This window comes from Scardinius erythrophthalmus, assembly GCF_964197995.2.
Source record: "Scardinius erythrophthalmus genome assembly, chromosome: 9".
In the NCBI taxonomy this organism is placed as follows: domain Eukaryota; kingdom Metazoa; phylum Chordata; class Actinopteri; order Cypriniformes; family Leuciscidae; genus Scardinius; species Scardinius erythrophthalmus.
The window spans coordinates 29,316,009-29,336,232 of NC_138229.1; the positions used below are offsets into that span (position 1 = coordinate 29,316,009).

Here is a 20,224-nt window from a genome sequence, read left to right on the forward strand (position 1 = left end):
TTGGATGTTTGTTGGTCGCAGGTCGTATTAGGGGGATGGACATTCTCATTATAGGGAGGATTTGATTGGACAACGATCTTTGCAGTGCATGATGAGTCATCATTATTTTTCCAGAGAAGAAATACTATAAAATTGGTTTGTTTCAGCTAAAAGATGGCTTTGGTAACTATAACGATATAAATATCTGAATAAAGATAACACACAGACAAAAATTCACAAAGCTCTAATTTTGATTTCACTTTAAATAATTGTTCGGTTAACATGTTTGAACATTAGGGAACAATGAACAATGACTGAGCAATGACCAGGCAACAAAAAATGCAAAATGTTCAGTCGCCAGTTGGCACACCATCAATCACAAAAAACACAAATGTATTTATCAAGGGGAACCGCCTCAAAGAAATGACAGGATTTAACCAATGACAAGCTGAATCAACAAAGAGGAACTGATCAGTAAAATAAGTAAGAGACTCACTGACAGAGATAGATGCTTATCGCAACTGAAGTACAAGCTCAGATTACCACAGAACTGAATCAGTGCCATTGTGACTGTATCATAAACTGCACTGGGAAACCACAATTCACAGCATTATTTGCATTCTGCCCATTCAGAAGACAGAAGTGTGAACAGCCAACCACCATGAAACATGGAGATCATCAGATGATTCACTTCTCACGAGTCGGCACAATTCGCTTCTCTGCTGAAGATTAAGAAATCGGTATGAAAATGATTTTAAACACATTTACAAGGCAGGAAGAAACAGCTGCAGCCACACATGTTTGAGAATGCAGCTGAAAAAAATTATGACTATATTAATGCAACTGAGTTTAAAAGAAAATATGTAAATTTAGTAATTTTTAAATCTTTATATTCTAATGTATCAAATAAACAATTTTCTGAGATAAGAGATACAAATGGAGTGGCTTTACTGCATAAAAAAAAACAATCTTCTTGAAGCCAAAAAACCTTGAATTTAGTTTGCTCCATCTAAACTCAACCTTACATGGGGTGGCCATGAAATAGTTAACTTTCACCGCCAGTGTTTGTTTTATAAAGCTGCCAGCCAGCACAAGGATTATTGATCATTTTCAGAAAAAAAGAGAGAAAAAATCATGGCCCATGAATATTCTGTTGTCAAAAAAAAGCACGTTTAGGCACGTTTGTATCAACACCTGAATGTGGGTAATTTTCATTAAAAAGAGCGACATTTTGAATTTGAACAAAAAGCAGAGAAAATCGTATTTGTGTCAAAAACTGTCTGGATCAGATTCAGACTAATGATTAAAACATAGATGGAGTAGATCGAGTCCATCAACACCCCTAAAACTTCACAGTCCTATAGCTCGTCATGGGTCGAAATTTCATTCTGTAACATTAGGCAGCTTTGATTTATATGCTGTTTAATGTTGATAAACATGTTAGCTCACATGTGCGTAAGCAATGCTTCTATCCCTTGCTTCTGCTTCTTCTTCACCAGTGTATTGATCAGGAGATTCAGTACTCTTTCAGATGTGTAATGGCGCCCCCTACCGTAGAACAGTGAAATACAGAAAGTCGGAGAATCTCGTCAGTGGCAGGGAAAGAGTCAAGGTAGTTTCATGAAATGCACCACAGTGGTACAATGAATGAACAAAATAAAGTGACAGATGATTGCTTTAGTTTTAGCAATTTAGAAATTAAAATGTTTCCCATTTGAACAAAAGAAAGTTCAAATAGGAAACATTTTCATTTCTAAACTGATAAAACTAAAACAATGGAAGACTGAAAAAAAAAATGAAGTAAAAAATGACTTATTCAAAAGGTTTATTCAACGAATTAACAACCAATGCAAATAACTTTGTAATAACATTTGTATTATAAAACTTAAAAACTAATATTTTTAGAAAAATTTAAAGTGCAGCACTAAACAGAACCTGGTCTTAAATGCTGGTCTTAAATAACTAAATTAGTTTAGAAATGTACAACTTTGAAAAAGAAAACTGTAAACATGTATAGGTATAGATGGAACTGTAAAGTGCAGTGGTGTAAACCACAGTTCAGCAGACAGCAGCTTTATTCTGAGTTCCTCTGACTCGACTGGCTACGGTCAGGGTCGTTGAGACGCAGGATGCGGATCATGTTGTTCACAGGAAGAGAGCTGGGAAAAGGACAGCAGAACAGTACGTTATTAAGTGTAAGAATAAGGCAATGTCTTCTAATCCAACTCCAGTTTTACATTAACACCAGAGAAGCTCTTTACCTCATGCTCTGCGGCGTAAGGAAAATGAATTGCCGGTACCGCTGACTGGCAGCGACTTTCAGCATCATATCCATCGATATTCGCCGGTTCACCATATCCTGAGACACACACACACACACACACACACACACACACACACACACACACACACACACACACACACACACACACACACACACACACACACACACACACACACACACACACACACACACACACACGAGTGACTGGCTGCACACTCTTCATCATGACTCCAGTCACATGATTCTCATCAGTAGAAATGACAAGTGTCTTTTTGTATTCACACAATACTCTTTAGACTTCATTCAAATTCATTTTGATTTGGATGTAATATCTTTTTAAGCATGACATTAATTCGACATGTTATTAGGTACTTGACGCATCAAGCAGTGACAGCAGAGTCCTTCAGTGTGACATGCAGTTTTTAACGTGCCCAATTATACTTTTTTGAATATTCCCTTTCATGCAGTGTGTAAACTTGGTGTTTGTGAAGGTAAAAGGTCTGCAAAGTTTTAAAGATCAAAGTGGACAACAAAGTTAATGTCTTCAAAAAGAAAGAATCGATTCTGAACTGATGAAACAATCAGCAATTCTGTTACAAACCTAAATTTGCATAATGCCAGTCTATGGTCTTCACTGGGAACCAAGAACAACGTCTGATTTGATCTGCCCTCAAAAACTGTAGATGAGGCCTAAAATATTTGAGTTAGTCTTCTTGCGCTTGATGTTTAAACTAACAGGACTTAAAAACACATGCGAATGATAAACTTTCAGTTGATGGTGAAATTTTGCAATTAATCCGCGAACCAGGGAGCAGCTGGCCCGCACAGATCACAGATCAACTACAATCCCGATATTTGACATCGCACATCCTGCGATGTGACTAATGTGGTTGCACACATCATTAGGGGTGTAACAATACATCGATATGGATCGATGCATCGATATAACGTCTAACGATACGATGCATCGATGCCACACGCAAAATATCGATATAAGGTAGCTTTATTTTGACACTCTCGACATTCTCGCATAACATCCTTCCGCCAAAGCGCACATTTTCGTTTACTCGCCACTGTCTGTTGGTGTGTCTTTATAACGTTAATCTCCTCAACTGAAATGGACGCCTGACAAGACTGACTGAACCCTAAACACGTTTTGTCACAAAAGCCGGTATTGTCCACTGTCAAGGCATCGCGAGTTCATGTTTTACACCAGAAACAGACAAAACTCCCACGCAAAACTTTTGCGTTCCCTTGCATAGATATTTGCGTTCACACGCAAAACCTGTTTTGAGCTCGGACAGACACTTCCTGTTTAATGTCCCGCTGGCAGTGTTTCAGAGCTCCGTACGTTAATGGAGCGTTTCATAGTGTTTGAACTTGGACTCAAATATAAAGAAATGCGGTCAGTGCTTAACTCAAGGAGTTCAGTTAAGCTGGCAAAAAATTCACATAGGCTATTCGAACTTCCCGGATCAATATTCTTGAGCTAAACGTTGTTAAAACACAAACAACACCTATTTACAATCACAGTAACCTAGACAACGAGCTACAAGCCAATTCTCATCAGGCTAAATGGATCTCTATGAGCAGGCGGCTGAGAGACAAGTTCAAAGGGACCGTCTGCAAAGTGCAATATAACCCCAAAAAACGACTACAGCATCAACTCATAGTCAAAAATACAAAAATAGTCAATAACTTCAATGTTACAAACTGTAGTGCCAGCCAATTCAGCTTACACATCAATGGTGACCCACTGGTCATACTACACTGCTTTTGCACACTTTATATTATGAAAAATATTCAATAACTTCACTGTAACACACCAAATTTAGTTCACACATCACTGCTCTAATGTTGAATATAGGCCTACAACACTTAGTTTGGGAAGTAATTGCACATAAAAAATAAGTAGGCCTATTCTTTACACAAATTATATTGGTACTGTACGCAGCTTTTGCATTATATTTGCTTACTGAATTTGATGGCATTACACTGTATACCAGTGTGAAGTTACTTAATATTTTTTCTAAAAAGGGTGAAGTTATTGATTTTATTTCATAATAAATAATCATAAAAATGATGCATTTTTTTTATCAAACTAAGTAATGTAGTATAACCAGCAGGAGAGCAGTGATGTGTGAACTGAATTTGGTGACAGTACAGTGCGTCACAGTGAAGCTATTGAATATGTTTAATAATATAAAATGTGCAGAATGGTTTTGGGATTTGCACTTTGCAGATGGGCCCTTATTTGGACTTGTCTCTCATTCGTCTTTAAAGACAAATTAATATTATAAAGCTTGTTTTTGATGAGAATTGGGTTGTAGCTCGTTGTCTAGGTTGTGACTGTAAATATGTGTTGTTTGTGTTTTAACAACAATTAGCTCAAGAATAGGGAAGTTTGAATAGCCTATGTGAATTTTTTGCCAGCTTAACTGAACTCCTTGAGTTAAGCACTGTCCCGCATTTCTTTATATTTGAGTCCAAGTTCAAACACTATGAAACGCTCCATTAACGTACGGAGCTCTGAAACACTGCCAGCGGGACATTAAACAGGAAGTGTCTGTCCGAGCTCAAAACAGGTTTTGCGTGTGAACGCAAAGTTTCTCGGGGGAACGCAAAAGTTTTGCGAGGGAAAAAAATTCTCCCAACCTAAAAATATTTCCACCACCACGTCCCTTTAGGGGCTCCGTACTTATTATTATCAATGTTGGAAACGGAATAAAAATAAATAAATTATATATTATATATATATATATATATTTTTTTTTTACCATATAAACGTCAAACTCATCCAATGCCCGGAACGGAGCTTCGGCTATGGCCCACAGTGAAAGGACGAAGCACACGGTAGAAAATGAACGCTCTCCTCCAGACAGAGACCGCATGTCACTCAGAACAGCCTTCCCACCCTCTCCTGGCTGAACCTGAGGAAGAGACCGATGACAATCATCAGGGAAAAGTATTGTCACGGTTCCATGCGTAGTAAAATACTGACCCCAAAGACACACTGAGAGCATGGGCCAATTAATAAAATTCAATAATACTAGACTGCATCAAGAAAATAACTACATTCATGATGTTATCATGCAAAGTCTTACTGAGATGGAGAGAGCCTCATTTTTGTGATCAAACGCCATCTTCCCTATGTACCCTCTCTGGGACAGCATGGAGTCAAAGTAATACTTGCAGCGTACAGAGAGATACCTGGAAACACAAAATGCACAAGCCTTTGCTGATTTAATAGGAAAAACAGATGCAAATTTCACTTGATGATGGTCAAACTTTGCAAATAATCCGCGAATCACATGCGTGCCGAACCGTGGGGCCCGTTCTGTACGGAACAACCACGATCCGTTTAACCTCTACAAATCAGTCAGCAAGAATCAACCAAGAGCCTGTGATGAAGACAAAAGTGAAACTTACATTCGCATTTCAGCGTAGACATTGTGTCTGGTGTTCATGATCTCAGACAACTGGCGGATGAAAGCCTCCAGACCCTTTACCTGTCGGGCGATGTTATTGAAGTTTTCCTTCGCCTCATGGTATTGCCTAGAAGTTTCAATGACCAACAACTTAAGCATTAAAATGCCATAACAAATAAACCTCACCTGCATTGTATATATGATAAACAATATATGTAGATGCACTTCACAAATATGCAGGCAAAACAACCCTTAAATAAAAGTACTGTGTCAGCACCATAGTACATTCTCAGATAATACCATGGAAAATCTGAATGATTACCATACTCATTTATCATGGTATGAACATAGTAACCCAACATACTTAAAAGAAAACCACAACACTATGATGTTACATGTCCAAAAACATGTTTTTGCCTGATACTTTTAGCTACTTTGTTCATTTTGGTATTTTTTCATAATGTTTTTATTCCTTTTTAAAAGATTACACACATATGGAGAAAAAAAAACGTGTCAACAATCCTAAAATATCTACATTTTGGAAAAATCCCTCTTTGAAAATGTAAATTTTTTGATATCTTATTTGGACATGGACATAATTATTTGATATCTATAGAAATATGTTTAAAAAAATAGTTTCATATAAGGATTACTTCATTTTAAGATCTGAGAGGAAATGTGTTTAAATGTCATGCAAATAGTCTCAATGCAACCGATCTTAACCGTTTTAAAAATAGGCTTCTGTTTTCTTCATGTCAAATATGATTTCTTGTTTCTTTCTTTGATTGTGAGGTGAAATATCATCCGGTCGCATTCTTTTGACATGTTTTGTGAGATCTGTACCTGACGATAGTGTCTCTGTGTCCTTGTTGGTCCTGCTGTGTGTTAATCTTGTGTTTAAGGCGGCTGATTTCACTGTCCAAACTCTTAGCCGTTCTCCTCACATCCAAGCGGTCAGGGCAGATTTCAGAGGCTTTTGCAATGGATGCCTGTTGAAAAAACAGATTCAGTCAAACAAATGCTAATCTTTTCAAATCTAATGAATTAGTGCAAGATGTCAATGTTTGGTCACTTGTAACTCCTGCTCCTTGACATTTAGGTTCCTCTTTAGTGTCTCGATCATTTCCACATGAGTTTTACGTTTGTCTTCATAGTGACTTTTGTGGTGTTTACTCTTCGCCACCTCCTGATCGCTGTCGCTCAATTGCTCCTACACAATCACATAAAAACAAAACTGTTTACTAGGCTGGATACATTGATATTTAATAAATACTAAAATTTAATTCAGAATTAAGTGAACTTGAGAATCATGAGCCTCATTTTAAAGAGGACTTATTCTGCTTTTTGATATTTCTAACTTTCTTTAGTGTGTAATGTTGCTGTTTGAGGATGAAAAAGTTCTGCAGAGATACAAAGCACAAAGTCACTCCAAAGGGAGTTGTTCTCTGTATCAGTGCGCACTGTTTCTGAACTCCCTGAAACGCCTCCATTGCAGGGGCGCGGGGCTGCAATGGAGGGCTTCATAGAGACAGGAGCTTCAGGGGCTTCATCGAGACAGGAACTAAACAGAGTGTTACTGACAGACTGTGAAGAGAGGTGCTGCAACAATGTCAAATATGTGAAAAATAATGTGGCTTCTTTTCCTAGTAGACTTCAAAAACAAAATCAAGACTTTGGAAAAGGGCAAAATATGGCTTGAAGATTGACATATTTAAACATTAGCTGAGAGGAATCTGGTGGTTAAAAGTCGTCCTGAAGCGGCTGGTCAGGAGGAACTAATGATGTTACACACTCTTGAATAAAACTTCTCTGACCTTAATGGGCTCAGCTTCCTCTGCGATGCTGTTAAAAGCTTCCCTCTGCTGCCGGTAGAGCTGCTCAGCCTCCTCATATTCCCTCTTGACAGTCAGCATCTGCTTCCGCGCTGCTTCAAATTCCACTTGACACGCACTTATCCGGCTGTTGAGCTCCTCCAGTTCTTCCTCCTGAACACAGAGACATAATGAGACTTAGAAATGCACCATAACACTTATCTTCATAATGAGGGAATATGTTTGTTACCAAAGGTTTCAAGTCCTCAGACTGTGGTTCTTCAACATTCTGCAATTCTGTCAGCTCTGCCTGAAGCTTCCGACAAAGTTCCTGTTAGTCAAAATAGACATATTAAAAAATACATATTGGACCACATTCAGTCAAACGTGGTCTGTGGTCTGTGCAAGGCTGGTATTTAGTGACCTGGGCCTTCTTTTGGTCTTCATAGGCTCTGCGAAGAAGAGTTTGGTTCTGTTTCTCGTCTTCACTAATCTTCTGCATGTCTTGCTGAAAGCGATCCAGATGTGTTTTCTGGGAATGTAAGGCAGACTGCAAATGTCTGCAGAACAAAAGAAAACAGGGTTTGCGCTTTCTTGATAGTTTATAAGCTCAATAGAAAACAGTCCATAATAATATCAATTTCAAATTCAAGTCACCATCAAATTACTGAAAAACATCCAAGTAAAATAACAACAAAAATGCACAGACAGACAGACAGACAGACAGACAGACACACACACACACACACACACACACACACACACACACACAGTGCAGGTATCAGTGCAAAGTCTTGTTTTAAGAGAATTCTGAAAACAGTTGTGCTGCTTAATATTTTTGTGGAAACCTTGATATATTTTCTCAGGATTCTTTGATGAAAAGAAAGAAAATCATAATTTAAAATGTAATTTATAACATTATAAATGTCTTTACTGTCACTTGATCAATTTAATGTGTCAATTTAATTGTTTCTATGTGCTGTTATCATTATGGAGTGGACTATTCTTTTACATTTAGAAAGTTTTTTTTTTTTTTTTTTTTTTTTTAGAAAGATTATAGTCATCTTCCTTTGTATTAACAGGGCTTTTCTCTCCAAATGTTTTGATGTAAAAATATCTTTTTACTTTTTTAAACTACAGTTGTGGGTATCGCCCTGCGGTTTAATTACATGTTACACGTAGAAATTTTCATTTAAAGTTAGGGATTTTGAAAGATCAAAGACTAGGATAACCATATGATATGTTTTTAGCCATGCATCTCAAAAATGAGTTGAACGTTTTCAAACCTGATTTCCTCTTCGACATCTTTGCTGAGGTAGAGCGCTCTGTTCTGATCGCAGGAGTAGTAACGGTTATAGAAGACCTGGTCCCCTTCTTGTGTGTAAGCCTCCCTGCAATTGCGTGGTGGATGTCCACTCATCATGACCCTTCTTGCATCTTGAGCGTTCTGTGGAAAAGATTAACAGAGTCCTTCACTTCACAGGACGTGGAAAAGCAGTAAAATGCTTGTGGTCCTCCTCCCAGTCTCACCTTGATGAGCAGAATGGTTTCGATTCCCCTCATGTCGATCAGGCAGTTGGCCACAACTGGATTCTCAATGTCAAGTGCCTGGAGGACTGATGGGTATTCAGGGTGATTGACAGCCCTGAAAACAAATGAAAAAGATGCAGATATTTCATCCATCTTCACAATCAGACAAGTTTCCTTTGGTACTTTGAAGGACAAACTAGTAGTGGCTAAAAACCAGCATGAGATGAAACCAACCCGACAGTGACTACATTTACATGAACCCTCATAATGTGTTTATTATGAGATTTAGGCAATATTGCGATTCAACTTTAACTCACGTAAACACAATACTTTTTTTGCGTATCAAATTGATGTGATTAAGCTCATACTTGTAGTTACCATAATCGTGATAAAATGTGGGATATACAGATTTTAAATCAGAGTAATAAACAGGCATTTAAACACTTAAATTGAATCTATTTCATTGACAAAAGTGAGCATGTGCTTGTGACGTACACAGATGACTTTTTTATGTGTAGATTTGTAAACATAGCAATGAAGAAGGCAGAACATTTTTTGTGCTGAAGTTCATGTTAACAACGTTGCACGACATGAATATAATGCAGTATATTAATAGTCAAAAATATCGAAATGAAGACATTTTAGACACGCCCATAGAAATGTGCTTTCTATTTGATGCAAGTAGATTAAACAACTATGTGAGTTCATCATTTGTGCAGTGCATTGGGGTAAGTGAATAATGGTGGTAAAAATAACCACAATTCTGTAATCAGAATAATGAAAACCATGTGAACGGGAGTGAAGATGTTTGCTCTTGACATGTCAGCATCTAACTGTGCTTAAGTTCTTACTCTGATTATTAGAAATAATAGTAATAGTAATAGTAATGTTTCCAGGTGACATTAGAAAGAAAAAATCCAGGGTCAGTGCATTTTTTCCTGCAAATATGACCTTTTACAAAACAACTCAAGATGCAACCCAAATGTGGATTTACCAGTATATTAACAGCATTTAATACTGTCACAACACATTTACAGGAAATGAAAATAAAGCAGAAAAAGACGAATAACAGAAAACACTGGTAACCATTGCTAAATAAGTTTGGTCAGGTGATCTTCAGCTACCTGCTGCTGACATTGTAGAGCGTGTCGGTAAATTTGCTGACGATGATCTGAGGTCTTCTGCCAGACGGGAAGCAGCGACTCATGATTTTCTGTAACTCTTTCTCGTCAGCGTAGTTATCGCAACAGAAAGCTAACATCAGAGCCTTCAGACAGCTCTCCACTGCAAGACCCAGCTCTGGATCCCGAAGTCGGATGCAGAATCCTAGAAACAAAAGAATTCCATATGACATTGCTTTTCAAAGTATACTCCATTTGATGGTGTGTGTGAGTTTCATCATTGTCTATTATTTGAACTTTTTCTCTCCAGAAGTTATGATCAATAAAACTGTCTTTATACTCATTTAAACTGGAGTTGTGGTATATTTTAATAATTTCACATAAGCACGTGTCAACATGGGCATCGGCATGAGTATGCGTAAACTGAAGCATACTCTGGGCTTAAGAGCTAAACTACATCCTGAAATAAATGAGAGAGAAGTAGTTTGTCCAAGCTGTAAAGTTCAGGATACTTACCGAGTGGTCCAACAGGTTTCCTCCTGAACTGACCCCGGCGGTCAGCCTCATCTATAGCCCTCAGCAGTGCTGGCATGTGCTCTCCAAAACGACAAATTTGGTTATTTCGACTGTTTTCCATATCAGCCAGGCCACGTTTCTTAGATTCTATCGAACGCTGCATGTCCTGCTTTTCACGGCTACAGAATGACAAGAAATGAAAAGTGAGATAAGTCAACAGACAAAATAACTAGACTAGAAACAAAAAGAAGCATTTGTTCAAGATCCAGTGGAGCCCACTTTTTTTTTTTAGAAATGCTTCTATTTGACCCTTTTCCCACCCAAATTTAATACATGTTTCATTATGAATTTTGTGGTCAGAATTTCAATAAAAGCAAGAAACTCTGCTGGCATTGTCTGTATAAAGAATTCCCGTGGTCAGTGTCAGTAATACGCTGATTTCACGCAGCCATTATTTTGAAATCGAAAGCGAGGCTCCGGTGGGAAGAAAACCGGAAGTGTCGCCTTTAATCACAGAGTCGTGAATGCGATGGCGCATTGTTGTGTTTAATGATGTTGTGTCAATTCTAAAACTGTACATACATTTCTTTCATACTTTAGACTATATACAGTGAAATTCATTTATAAATAAAATATTTTCTTTTATATAATTCAGAAAGTAAAACAAGAAGCAGGAATGAACTATATACATATCCTATATTGGATATTAACATCCAAAAGTGTAAATCGCGGCAGCAGCTTCAGGTTGGTTGTCCAAAGGCATTGTTGTTTATCTTTACTTCCGGGGTTTTTCCCACCGGAGCCTCACTTTCAATTTCAAAATGGCGGCTGTGTGAAATCAGCGTATAGAAAGCCACAGTCAGGTTCCAAAAGTAAAAATCCCATTCATTTTCTCCATAGGGGAAATGATTTTGAACGATAACGAATAACGATAACCTTTAAAAACAGACCTACTGTGAGCTATGAGGCTGTTAAAAGATGGTATTATGGTTCTGTTGAAGGCATCAGCCTGCTTTATTTCTTCTTTTTTTTTTTATCATATGAAAGCAGAATTCCTTGTGAAAAACTACATAACCCATTATATTGCAGAGAAATATCCACCAATCAGAGAAGTAACACAAAAATAACTTTTTAGCACCCCAGTGTTTCCTCTAGGATTTTTTCCAGCTGTGTTGGCAGGCCAATGGGGAGGGGGCGTCGCCCATGAGTGATATTCCCTTAGGTAAATATTATAACATGATAGGCTCCAATTTAGAGCGGTAAAGCGATTATGCGCATCCCGAGCGCGGAATGACTTTAAGCAACGTGAAGTTAGAGCGTGCAGCGCTTCGCATTGAAAAGTTCAAACCACAAAGCGAAGAGATATTTGGGGCTTAGTGTATTATTATCTATGCAACAGTTTATTGAGCCTTTTCTTTTAACATGTTTTAAATTTCAGTTACAGTGCGCATAAAGGACAATTGATAGTGTTCTCTACTCCAGTGCTGTAATCTAACAGACACCCGGGAGAACGGAATATGATTTAGAAAGCGCAATAAAGTCATTTTATGCAAACCATAGACCTTTATCTACAAATAAAGTATAATAATGGGAACATTGATCTAGGAGAGAGTGTCATCGCGTTACTGTCTAGGGCTGTGTTGAAAAAATCGATTCACCAATTCTGAATCGATTTTCATATTAATTTCTAAAGATCGATCCGTAACTCAGAGGATCGATTTAATAATAGGCCTACATTTTCCCCGTGGACTTTAACTTGCCGCGTCATTGAATTCACGCATGCGCGCGAGGTGGAAGGACATTAAAACAACGAACATAGCGGTCAGTAACGTTAAGCAAGCGGTTGCTTTGAAAACTCCAGAAACGCTCAAAGCTGCGATCTGGCACCATTTCGGGTTCAGAAGCAATGCAGAGAACGAGCTTGACAAAAGCAAAGCAATTTGCAAAGCCTGCCCCGGCCGCGCGCGCGCTCACCTTCACCGTCTTCAAACAACACGAGCGCTGTCTTGCTCTCTCTCCCTCGCGCATATTAATCAAAATAAATTGACACGATGGTGTCGAAAAAAAAAAACTATCCAGTGATGAAATGTTTTCTGTGTTGTCAAATCTTGTGCGATATCCTAAACTGCCAAGATAATTACCATAGAGATAATTGCACAACGCGTGCCGTACACGTCCGATTCGCGAACTAATGATTCCTTTGAACCGATTGAATTTAATGAATGGTTTAACAACTGATCTGTCCAACACTGAACTCACGAGACGTCTGAATTGGTGTATAAAAAATCTGTAACACTTTACAATAATGTTCTATTTATTAAACTATTTAACTACATTAGTTAACATTTACTATTACTAAACTGCACTTCTACAACATTGTTAATTTCAACATTTAGGCTATAGCCTTCATTGTTGAAATCAAAAGTTGTACAGTAGGCTATTTGTTAACATAGTCAATGCACTGTGAAGTAACATTACCAAACAATGAACAGCTGTGTTTTTATAAACTAAGATAAACAAATATTAATAAATACAGTAACAAAAGTATTGCTCATGGTAAGTTCATGTTAGTTAATATGTTAACAATTCAAACCATATCCTAAAGTTACAAACAAATAATGTACTCTAATTTAAATAATACTCTGATGTGTAAATCATTTAAAATGAGAATGTAAGTGTGCTCACCCCATTTTTGTTTGTAAGAAAAAATTTGATTAGATTTCATAGCGCAATATATATCGCAGAAAAATAAAATATCGCAATGTCATTTTTTCCCAATATCGTGCAGCCCTAATTCTTAATGTCATTTTTAATAATACATCAGGTTCGCGTCTAAATAATCGGTCTAATGCTGCTGATATATCTCTGCGTCCTCTGTCGTCTACACCAGTGCAAGTTTGTGAAAGCAGTTGTATCACTCTGGAAGGGGGATTGTTCTTTACAACCATCAATACTCCATTTATTTGTGGTTGAATGTCTATAATAATAGTATCAATATGTTGCATAACTACAGTCCTGTAATTCAGGTAACAGCTGGAAAAAAAAGCTTTTTTCAAAAACACTTATCTAAATCCCGAAGATCGAATCAGATCGGATCGGATCAAATCGAATAATGATAATCGATTCAAGATCTTGAGAATCGGAATCGAATCGATTCTTGAAATTTGAATCGAAACCCAGCCCTATTACTGTCGCAACCGAACTGTTTGAATGCTGAATGGAGAATGACTGAGGAGAGATGAGTTTCCATTCACTTTAACTTAACGACTTTATGCCCCACATTATGCTATCGAATGACTTTAGAAGTCTTGAAATATAGTGCACGGAAACTTTATGGTACTTTACAAGTTTACAAGGGCGTAACAATAACACAATAGCATGCACAAAATCGGACCTCACTGAGAAGCTACAGCCGTGGCGGGATGATTTTTGGTGTGGCGGACCACCATGGCAGAATGAATGTAGCGGAAACACTGCACCCAGAGCCATAGAGAGAAAGTTGCGACACTCCCACAGACCTCCGTTGTAAATAATGGCGGCGCTTTTAACCGCCTACTTCTGGGATTTGAAGATCTGAATAGTTCCAAACACTGTCATTTGGGCGTTGGACACCATTTACTTACATTGCTGCGCGTCGAGTTGTTCTAGAGTTAAGTTGCTGAAATATCGACCTCTTTTGATTTGTCAACTGTCTATGTTGTATCAGAGGCCCTTTGCGATGCTTATACTGGTCTTCATTTGTACATGCACAGCGTAATTATTTATATTTTATGTTGGTTGTTTCAACCAATTTTCAAGCACTGCCTGCTGGCTAGTGCGACTTCGCCAGCTGTGACAGTAAGAGTTCGGTAATGAATCACTACCACCTTTATAGCAACTTTTATTTAATAAAATTTTTTGGGATATACTAACTTTTCATTATGTTTTATTGTCTTGAGTGAAGCGGCTTGTGAGAACAATGCTGGACCTCTAGGATTGTTATGGGATCACCAGTCCTGTCTGTTTCATGGATCACCTGCCCCTGGTTTTTGTTTTTCTTGTTCACACACACCCACACAAGCACACATTTTTGTTGTCTGTCATTGTTTAATAAGAAATATTTAAGCGAACTCTGAACGGACCGCCACAGCAGACCTCTTTGCGTGATCACGAAGGTAGGCTAATGGCTGAATCAAAATTTATAAGCAAAATCACAGGAATCAATAGCCTAATACAGCCCAGTTGTGCTAAAATAAATATCATGAGACGTCCATCATCAGATGAATGATATGGAAAAGTTAAGTTAGAGCCGCTAAAGCCAATGCTACTACCCATGCGAACATGAACACTGAGCTTTTCCCTCCAAAAATATAGCCTAAAACTTATCTCCAAATGCAAAACTGACAATAACAAAATGCAATAATGCAATAACAGCTGAAAAAGTACTTGGGTGTGTGTTTTATTTTATATTTACCGTTCAATAATGCAATCGCTGCTGTCTGTCCCATAGAAGAGCATGATAGCCAGCGTATGTTTTGGAACTATTGGGGCTTACATGAACCACGTGACAGCCATAGCGGCGACATCAAAGAGTGTCGCAACTCTTTCTCTCTATGGCTCTGACTGCACCCACTCACTTCCATGAAGCTCTACGAATGACGTAGAGTTCCTACACTCTCAAACTACTTAAATATTTGTGTGCATAATATACATGTTTTGCAATCAATCTAAAATAAATTGTTTCTATATAATCAACATTTGTGAATAAAAAGATTTATATTTCTCCATTGTTTTTAATGCGATTATGTCATTTGCGATGCTTCATGTGATTGTTCATGGGACTGAATGTTCTTTCCCTCAATAAAGCCATGAAGTAAAGTCTTGTACCTTTGTCTTTGTTCTTTTTAAAATGTGAAAAATTTGCATTAAATTAAAATTTGCAATGCTGTGTTTTTCTTATATGTCTTATATATTATGTCTAATAACTCTTAAACATTTATAGACTTTTATAGAATCCCTTTGGGAAAAATATTTCCAGAACTAAGGCTGCTAATAAAGTGGGCTGGCACTCTATAGAGAGGTTTCAATATTACTATTTAACTGCTCTTGGATTGTAAAAAAAAAAAAAAAAAAAAAAAAAAAAAAATTCCATAAAAATAAATAATGTAAATGGTGTGACGTATCCAGACATGAACATTTTAAATTTCCCAGATATTTCAAGGCTTGATCATGGAAGACCTTTATATAGTGAAGCCATTTACCAACATCTGCACTAACCTCATTCTGCCCAGCCTTTCTTTTGCAGAGTCGCAGGCTTGTTTAAACTGATCAATCTGCTGAGCCAGAGTGGAGTCCTGGAAACTCAGATCTTCCAGCTTAGCCTTAATGTGATTCATCCTCTCCTCACGAGCCTGAGTGTCAGCTGAGTTCGCCTGACTTATGCTGGACAGAGAGGAGGGGAAGGGTCATAATGTAACAGCTGGAAATGGTACAAGGATAATGTTGTGTAACATTGTTTCCTTTCGGTGCACTTTTCAAGTACCTCCGTTTGAGTTCTTGGATACGCTTGTGGAGCTGAGCTTTATCCTTCTCAAGGTCTCTTAAATTAGTTTTTTTCCGATGAAGTCCAGCCTAAGCCAGAAAAACAAAAACAATTCCTTCAACCAATCACAACTGAGATGTGAGAGCATAAAAAGCAACTGTCCAGATCCGATTTGTGTGTCCCGTGGATACATTTTTAATTTAGCAGAATATCTGCATTGGTTTCAATGGTAATGACGTTGTGTTGGTAAAAGCTGGTTAAATTTTTATTACTTTTTTAAAATCTCATTCTCATTTTAAAGAACCAATCTTGATTAATATTTCTTATGTGTAATTTAAATGTAAGCAGCCTACAAATCAGTTCATTTCAACCTTTAATATTATAGTGATGTACTAACTGGGCTTCCCTGAATAGGTTTACAGCATTGGTTAAGATCTTTTTTTCCATTTAATTGATATCGAATCGAATTGAAACGTAAGATTTTGAATCAGAATCAAATCTTGGAATTTGTCAATGCCCAGCCCTAAAAACACAACAGCAACATGGAGAGGTTTGTAATACAGATGTTGTCTTACAACATGATGTGTGGCCACGGCACAATAATAATATGCCTAATGAGGCAGCAGCAGAACGTAGGAGGATGGCATGCGCTGCTTTAAGGCCCTTTCACACAGAGCGCGACGCGATAAAGTGAAGCAAATCATAGACAAATGGTGCTTTCACATCAAACATGAAACGATTGTTCGCCTTCGGCTAATTCACGCCTGCACGATAGTTGGCTCTGACCAAGAATGCATTTTTTTCATGTATCTCGTAGGTTTTTCCACATGGCTTTAAGCTCATCTGCTGCACAACATACAACAGTGAAATGAGATAAATAAATGTTGTTACTACACCAGCAACACAAACTATCTATAATGCTTACAAGACCTTACAATAATTATTTAAATAAATACATCATAAAATATAATCAACTAAGTAACAGGTGCATTAGAGCTACAATATGCATCAAGCTACACACAAATTATAAGATTACTGCTTTTGCTCAAAACCCACTTTAAACCATCGGGTGCTTGTAATAACTTCCGATTGCGATCTAAAGTGGATTTTGATACTATGAGAAAATATTGGTATAATTGTCTCTTTTAAATATTTTGTATTACCTGTAATACATTTCTTTTCTAATGGACCTTGAGTCTTGAAATAAAGTTGAATTCTATATAATGGGCAGACATGCATTATTTTTAGTGTTTTATAATGGACTGAACGCTACACCTTCTAAGCATTTCTAATGTAAACATCCTTTGCTATAAAAATACCCTAGCCACATAGAACATTTTAAATCGTTGTAATCACAAGTCTATTTTGCTTCATGTTTCATCTGTAGAAACGTTTCTCTCAGTTGTTTATGTATGGAACTCAGTCGTCATCCAGAAGGGAAAAAGTTCTGGGGCCGGTTTCACAAAGCTATTTTAGACCAGTCTATAGTGTTAGACAAGTCTAAAATTTGCTCATAGACTAGTCTAATGCAAGTTAGACTGTTTCACAAAAATAAAGACTGACTTAATTTAGACCAAAAAAATTAGACACCTTACCCCCAGGCTAACTTAGGTCTAAAGGGGGTCGTACACCGGACGCGCAGCTCAGCGCCGCGCCGCGCAGCGCCACGTCTTTTAAATTCCAACACATTATTCTCTATGAGAGTACACACACCGGCGGCGTCTGTCCGCGGCGCCCAGCAACGGCTCAGGACCGTGTTCAAAATCCTGCCGCGCCACAGAGCGCCATTTACATAGTTTTATATTAAATTTACATTTATGTGTCTCAAATTGTAGTTAATGTATATACGGACTTCACCCTATGCTGCAATATACATTTAGTTTTATACTTATTTACAGAAATCAGAAAATTGCTGATGTTATCGGATTTTCAGGTGAGAGTTGTCCTAGACGTGGCGCGGCGCGGCGCTGAGCTGCGCGTCCGGTGTGTGACCCGCTTAAGACAGTAGACTCTATGTTACCTTGGCAACCAGCAGTAACAATCAGTTACAAACTGTCAAAAGAAAAGGGAAAATGGCTCAAAATTTAAACATTTCTTCCAGTTATTACATTCCCAAGTAAAATGTCCTTGTAACTGTTAGGGCCGTTACATAGTCAACGCGAGCAACGATCGACGCGCTCCCTTTCATAGTCTGAGCAGTGGACGCAAGCGTCACGGGCGATGCGTGAAATGCAATACACGACGCTCTATTCGCGTTTGGTGTGAATGCTGCATAATAACAGGCTGCGATGTCAAGATTGCAATGCTGAAGTGTGTGTGTGTGTGTGTGTCAGAAAGAGAGAGGCACGGGCGCGATCGAACAGTGTAAACATAAAAACATACTCCGTCATTTATACTCCTCCAACAAACACATATTTTCCGCTGGGGTAAACAGCACTGAGCGGTTGAGTGCGCTTACTCGATCCGCCATGTTTTTTGTTTTGAAAAGTGTCTTATTTTACCCAGAATGCATTGCAGTGTAGTCCTACTTAAGATAGTCAGAGTCTTAAGTGCTTTGTGCAACGGTCTGATTTAGATGTCTATCTGAAGTCTGACTACATACTATATCTAAGCCATAGTCAAAGTCTATCTTTGTGAAACCGGCCCCAGATCACATAGTATGCTGACAAATCTAGACCGAATGAGCGCTCTCTGACTCACTGGCACACTGGCACCTGGAAGAAAACAGGCTGCATAATTAAGAGGAAAATGAATAGAAATTATATTCTCTAAAAAATAAATATGAAGTAACATGTGAGACTGTTACGTTTTATGCGTGTTTGCTGCTTTGCTTCTGTATGTGTTTTTCGCTCCCTCTCTTGTGTTACGTCTCCTATTAAATCAATATTTTTCCAGATGTGCACACTTTTCAACTAAGATCGCCACTGGAAGTTGATGGGAAGAAGAGAAGCCATGTGAACTCAAATAAACTGGAGCAGATGGAATTGAATGTGTGTGTGTCATAAATTCTCCTCAAAATATCAATAAATACCGATTGTTATTTTGCACTCCTCAAAAAGTTCTCTGTCACAGGCACCAACGATAACAAGAACTCAACATCTTTTCTCTTCTCTCTTCCGGAGTACTTTTATTCTGTGTGTACTCCCACTGTGTCATGCCCACTGTGAATAGCTCCATAGGGATCTATTGTTTTGATCCAAGAGAGTCATCACATTGTACATTCGCATCGCTTAATCGTGTGTAGACCAGGCCGACCATCAGTATATTGTTATTTTCCACTCAACCTGCACTTTACAGCAACAATACAACCTTGTTTCTGCAGCGACTTTCAGCATGTTTCCAACAAAGTCCTTCATGTTTAGGTTTCACTTGGTTAAAAAAAAGAGACAAAAGAAAGAGACAAAAAAAGCAAAGCTATGCGAAATAAGATCAGAGCGGTCAGACTGAAATGGATTTCCAGAAGTGTGATTTGAATAGGATTTCAATGATTAGTAAAAATCCTATTTCATACCTGCTTGCTAAATATGATCCGATTCCAATCGTATATGCACAAAAATCAGACCTGGACTAACAGTCTGAACAAGGCTAGAGTTTCCAACCTATTGTGCTGTGCATGCATGTTTGTGAGATTGCGAGAGTTTGATTTTGCACCTCGGCTGCTTTGAGATCTCGGTTGCGCTCCTGTGCTCGGCTCTTCAGCTCAGCACACTGTGGCTGCAGCTGCTGCATCCGCTCCGTCACACCCTCCAGCTGATCCTGCAACTGCTGGAATATCCTGTTGGCCTCCTGAACTTTCCCCTACAAACAAACAAAACCCAAAATAGACACCGCACATTACTGTCAGTCAAACATAATTAGATTTGAATTAGCATTTTCTTCACAATGAGAGAACTATTAGGGCTGCTGGTTGTGTACAACTCAACAGAGCTCTGTAACAATGGCAGAAAGAAAGCTTTGAGGCTGGAGCCCAGGGTTGCTAAAAGATGACAGTATGAACGCAACTGGAATATCAATGAGGTTGCAGGCCTGATGTA

At 38.2% G+C, this 20,224-nt stretch overlaps 1 protein-coding gene across 1 annotated transcript in view; it reads right to left on the reverse strand.

Moving 5' to 3' along the window:
* Nucleotides 1-228: 228 nt before the first annotated feature.
* LOC308696341 (structural maintenance of chromosomes protein 6) overlaps nt 229-20,224 on the reverse strand; it is a 36,247-nt gene continuing 16,251 nt past the window's right edge. Inside the window, exons 11-27 of the mRNA XM_081374936.1 lie at nt 19,842-19,988; nt 16,191-16,279; nt 15,926-16,090; nt 10,670-10,848; nt 10,157-10,358; nt 9,033-9,147; nt 8,789-8,949; nt 7,927-8,062; nt 7,753-7,833; nt 7,506-7,676; nt 6,764-6,901; nt 6,535-6,680; nt 5,693-5,818; nt 5,368-5,473; nt 5,041-5,193; nt 2,241-2,338; nt 229-2,138 (exon numbers count right to left, since the gene is read on the reverse strand). Of these exons, the coding sequence (XP_081231062.1) occupies nt 2,054-2,138; nt 2,241-2,338; nt 5,041-5,193; nt 5,368-5,473; nt 5,693-5,818; nt 6,535-6,680; nt 6,764-6,901; nt 7,506-7,676; nt 7,753-7,833; nt 7,927-8,062; nt 8,789-8,949; nt 9,033-9,147; nt 10,157-10,358; nt 10,670-10,848; nt 15,926-16,090; nt 16,191-16,279; nt 19,842-19,988 (2,298 nt within the window). The 3' untranslated portion in view covers nt 229-2,053. The remainder of the gene's footprint in view (nt 2,139-2,240; nt 2,339-5,040; nt 5,194-5,367; nt 5,474-5,692; nt 5,819-6,534; nt 6,681-6,763; nt 6,902-7,505; nt 7,677-7,752; nt 7,834-7,926; nt 8,063-8,788; nt 8,950-9,032; nt 9,148-10,156; nt 10,359-10,669; nt 10,849-15,925; nt 16,091-16,190; nt 16,280-19,841; nt 19,989-20,224) is intronic.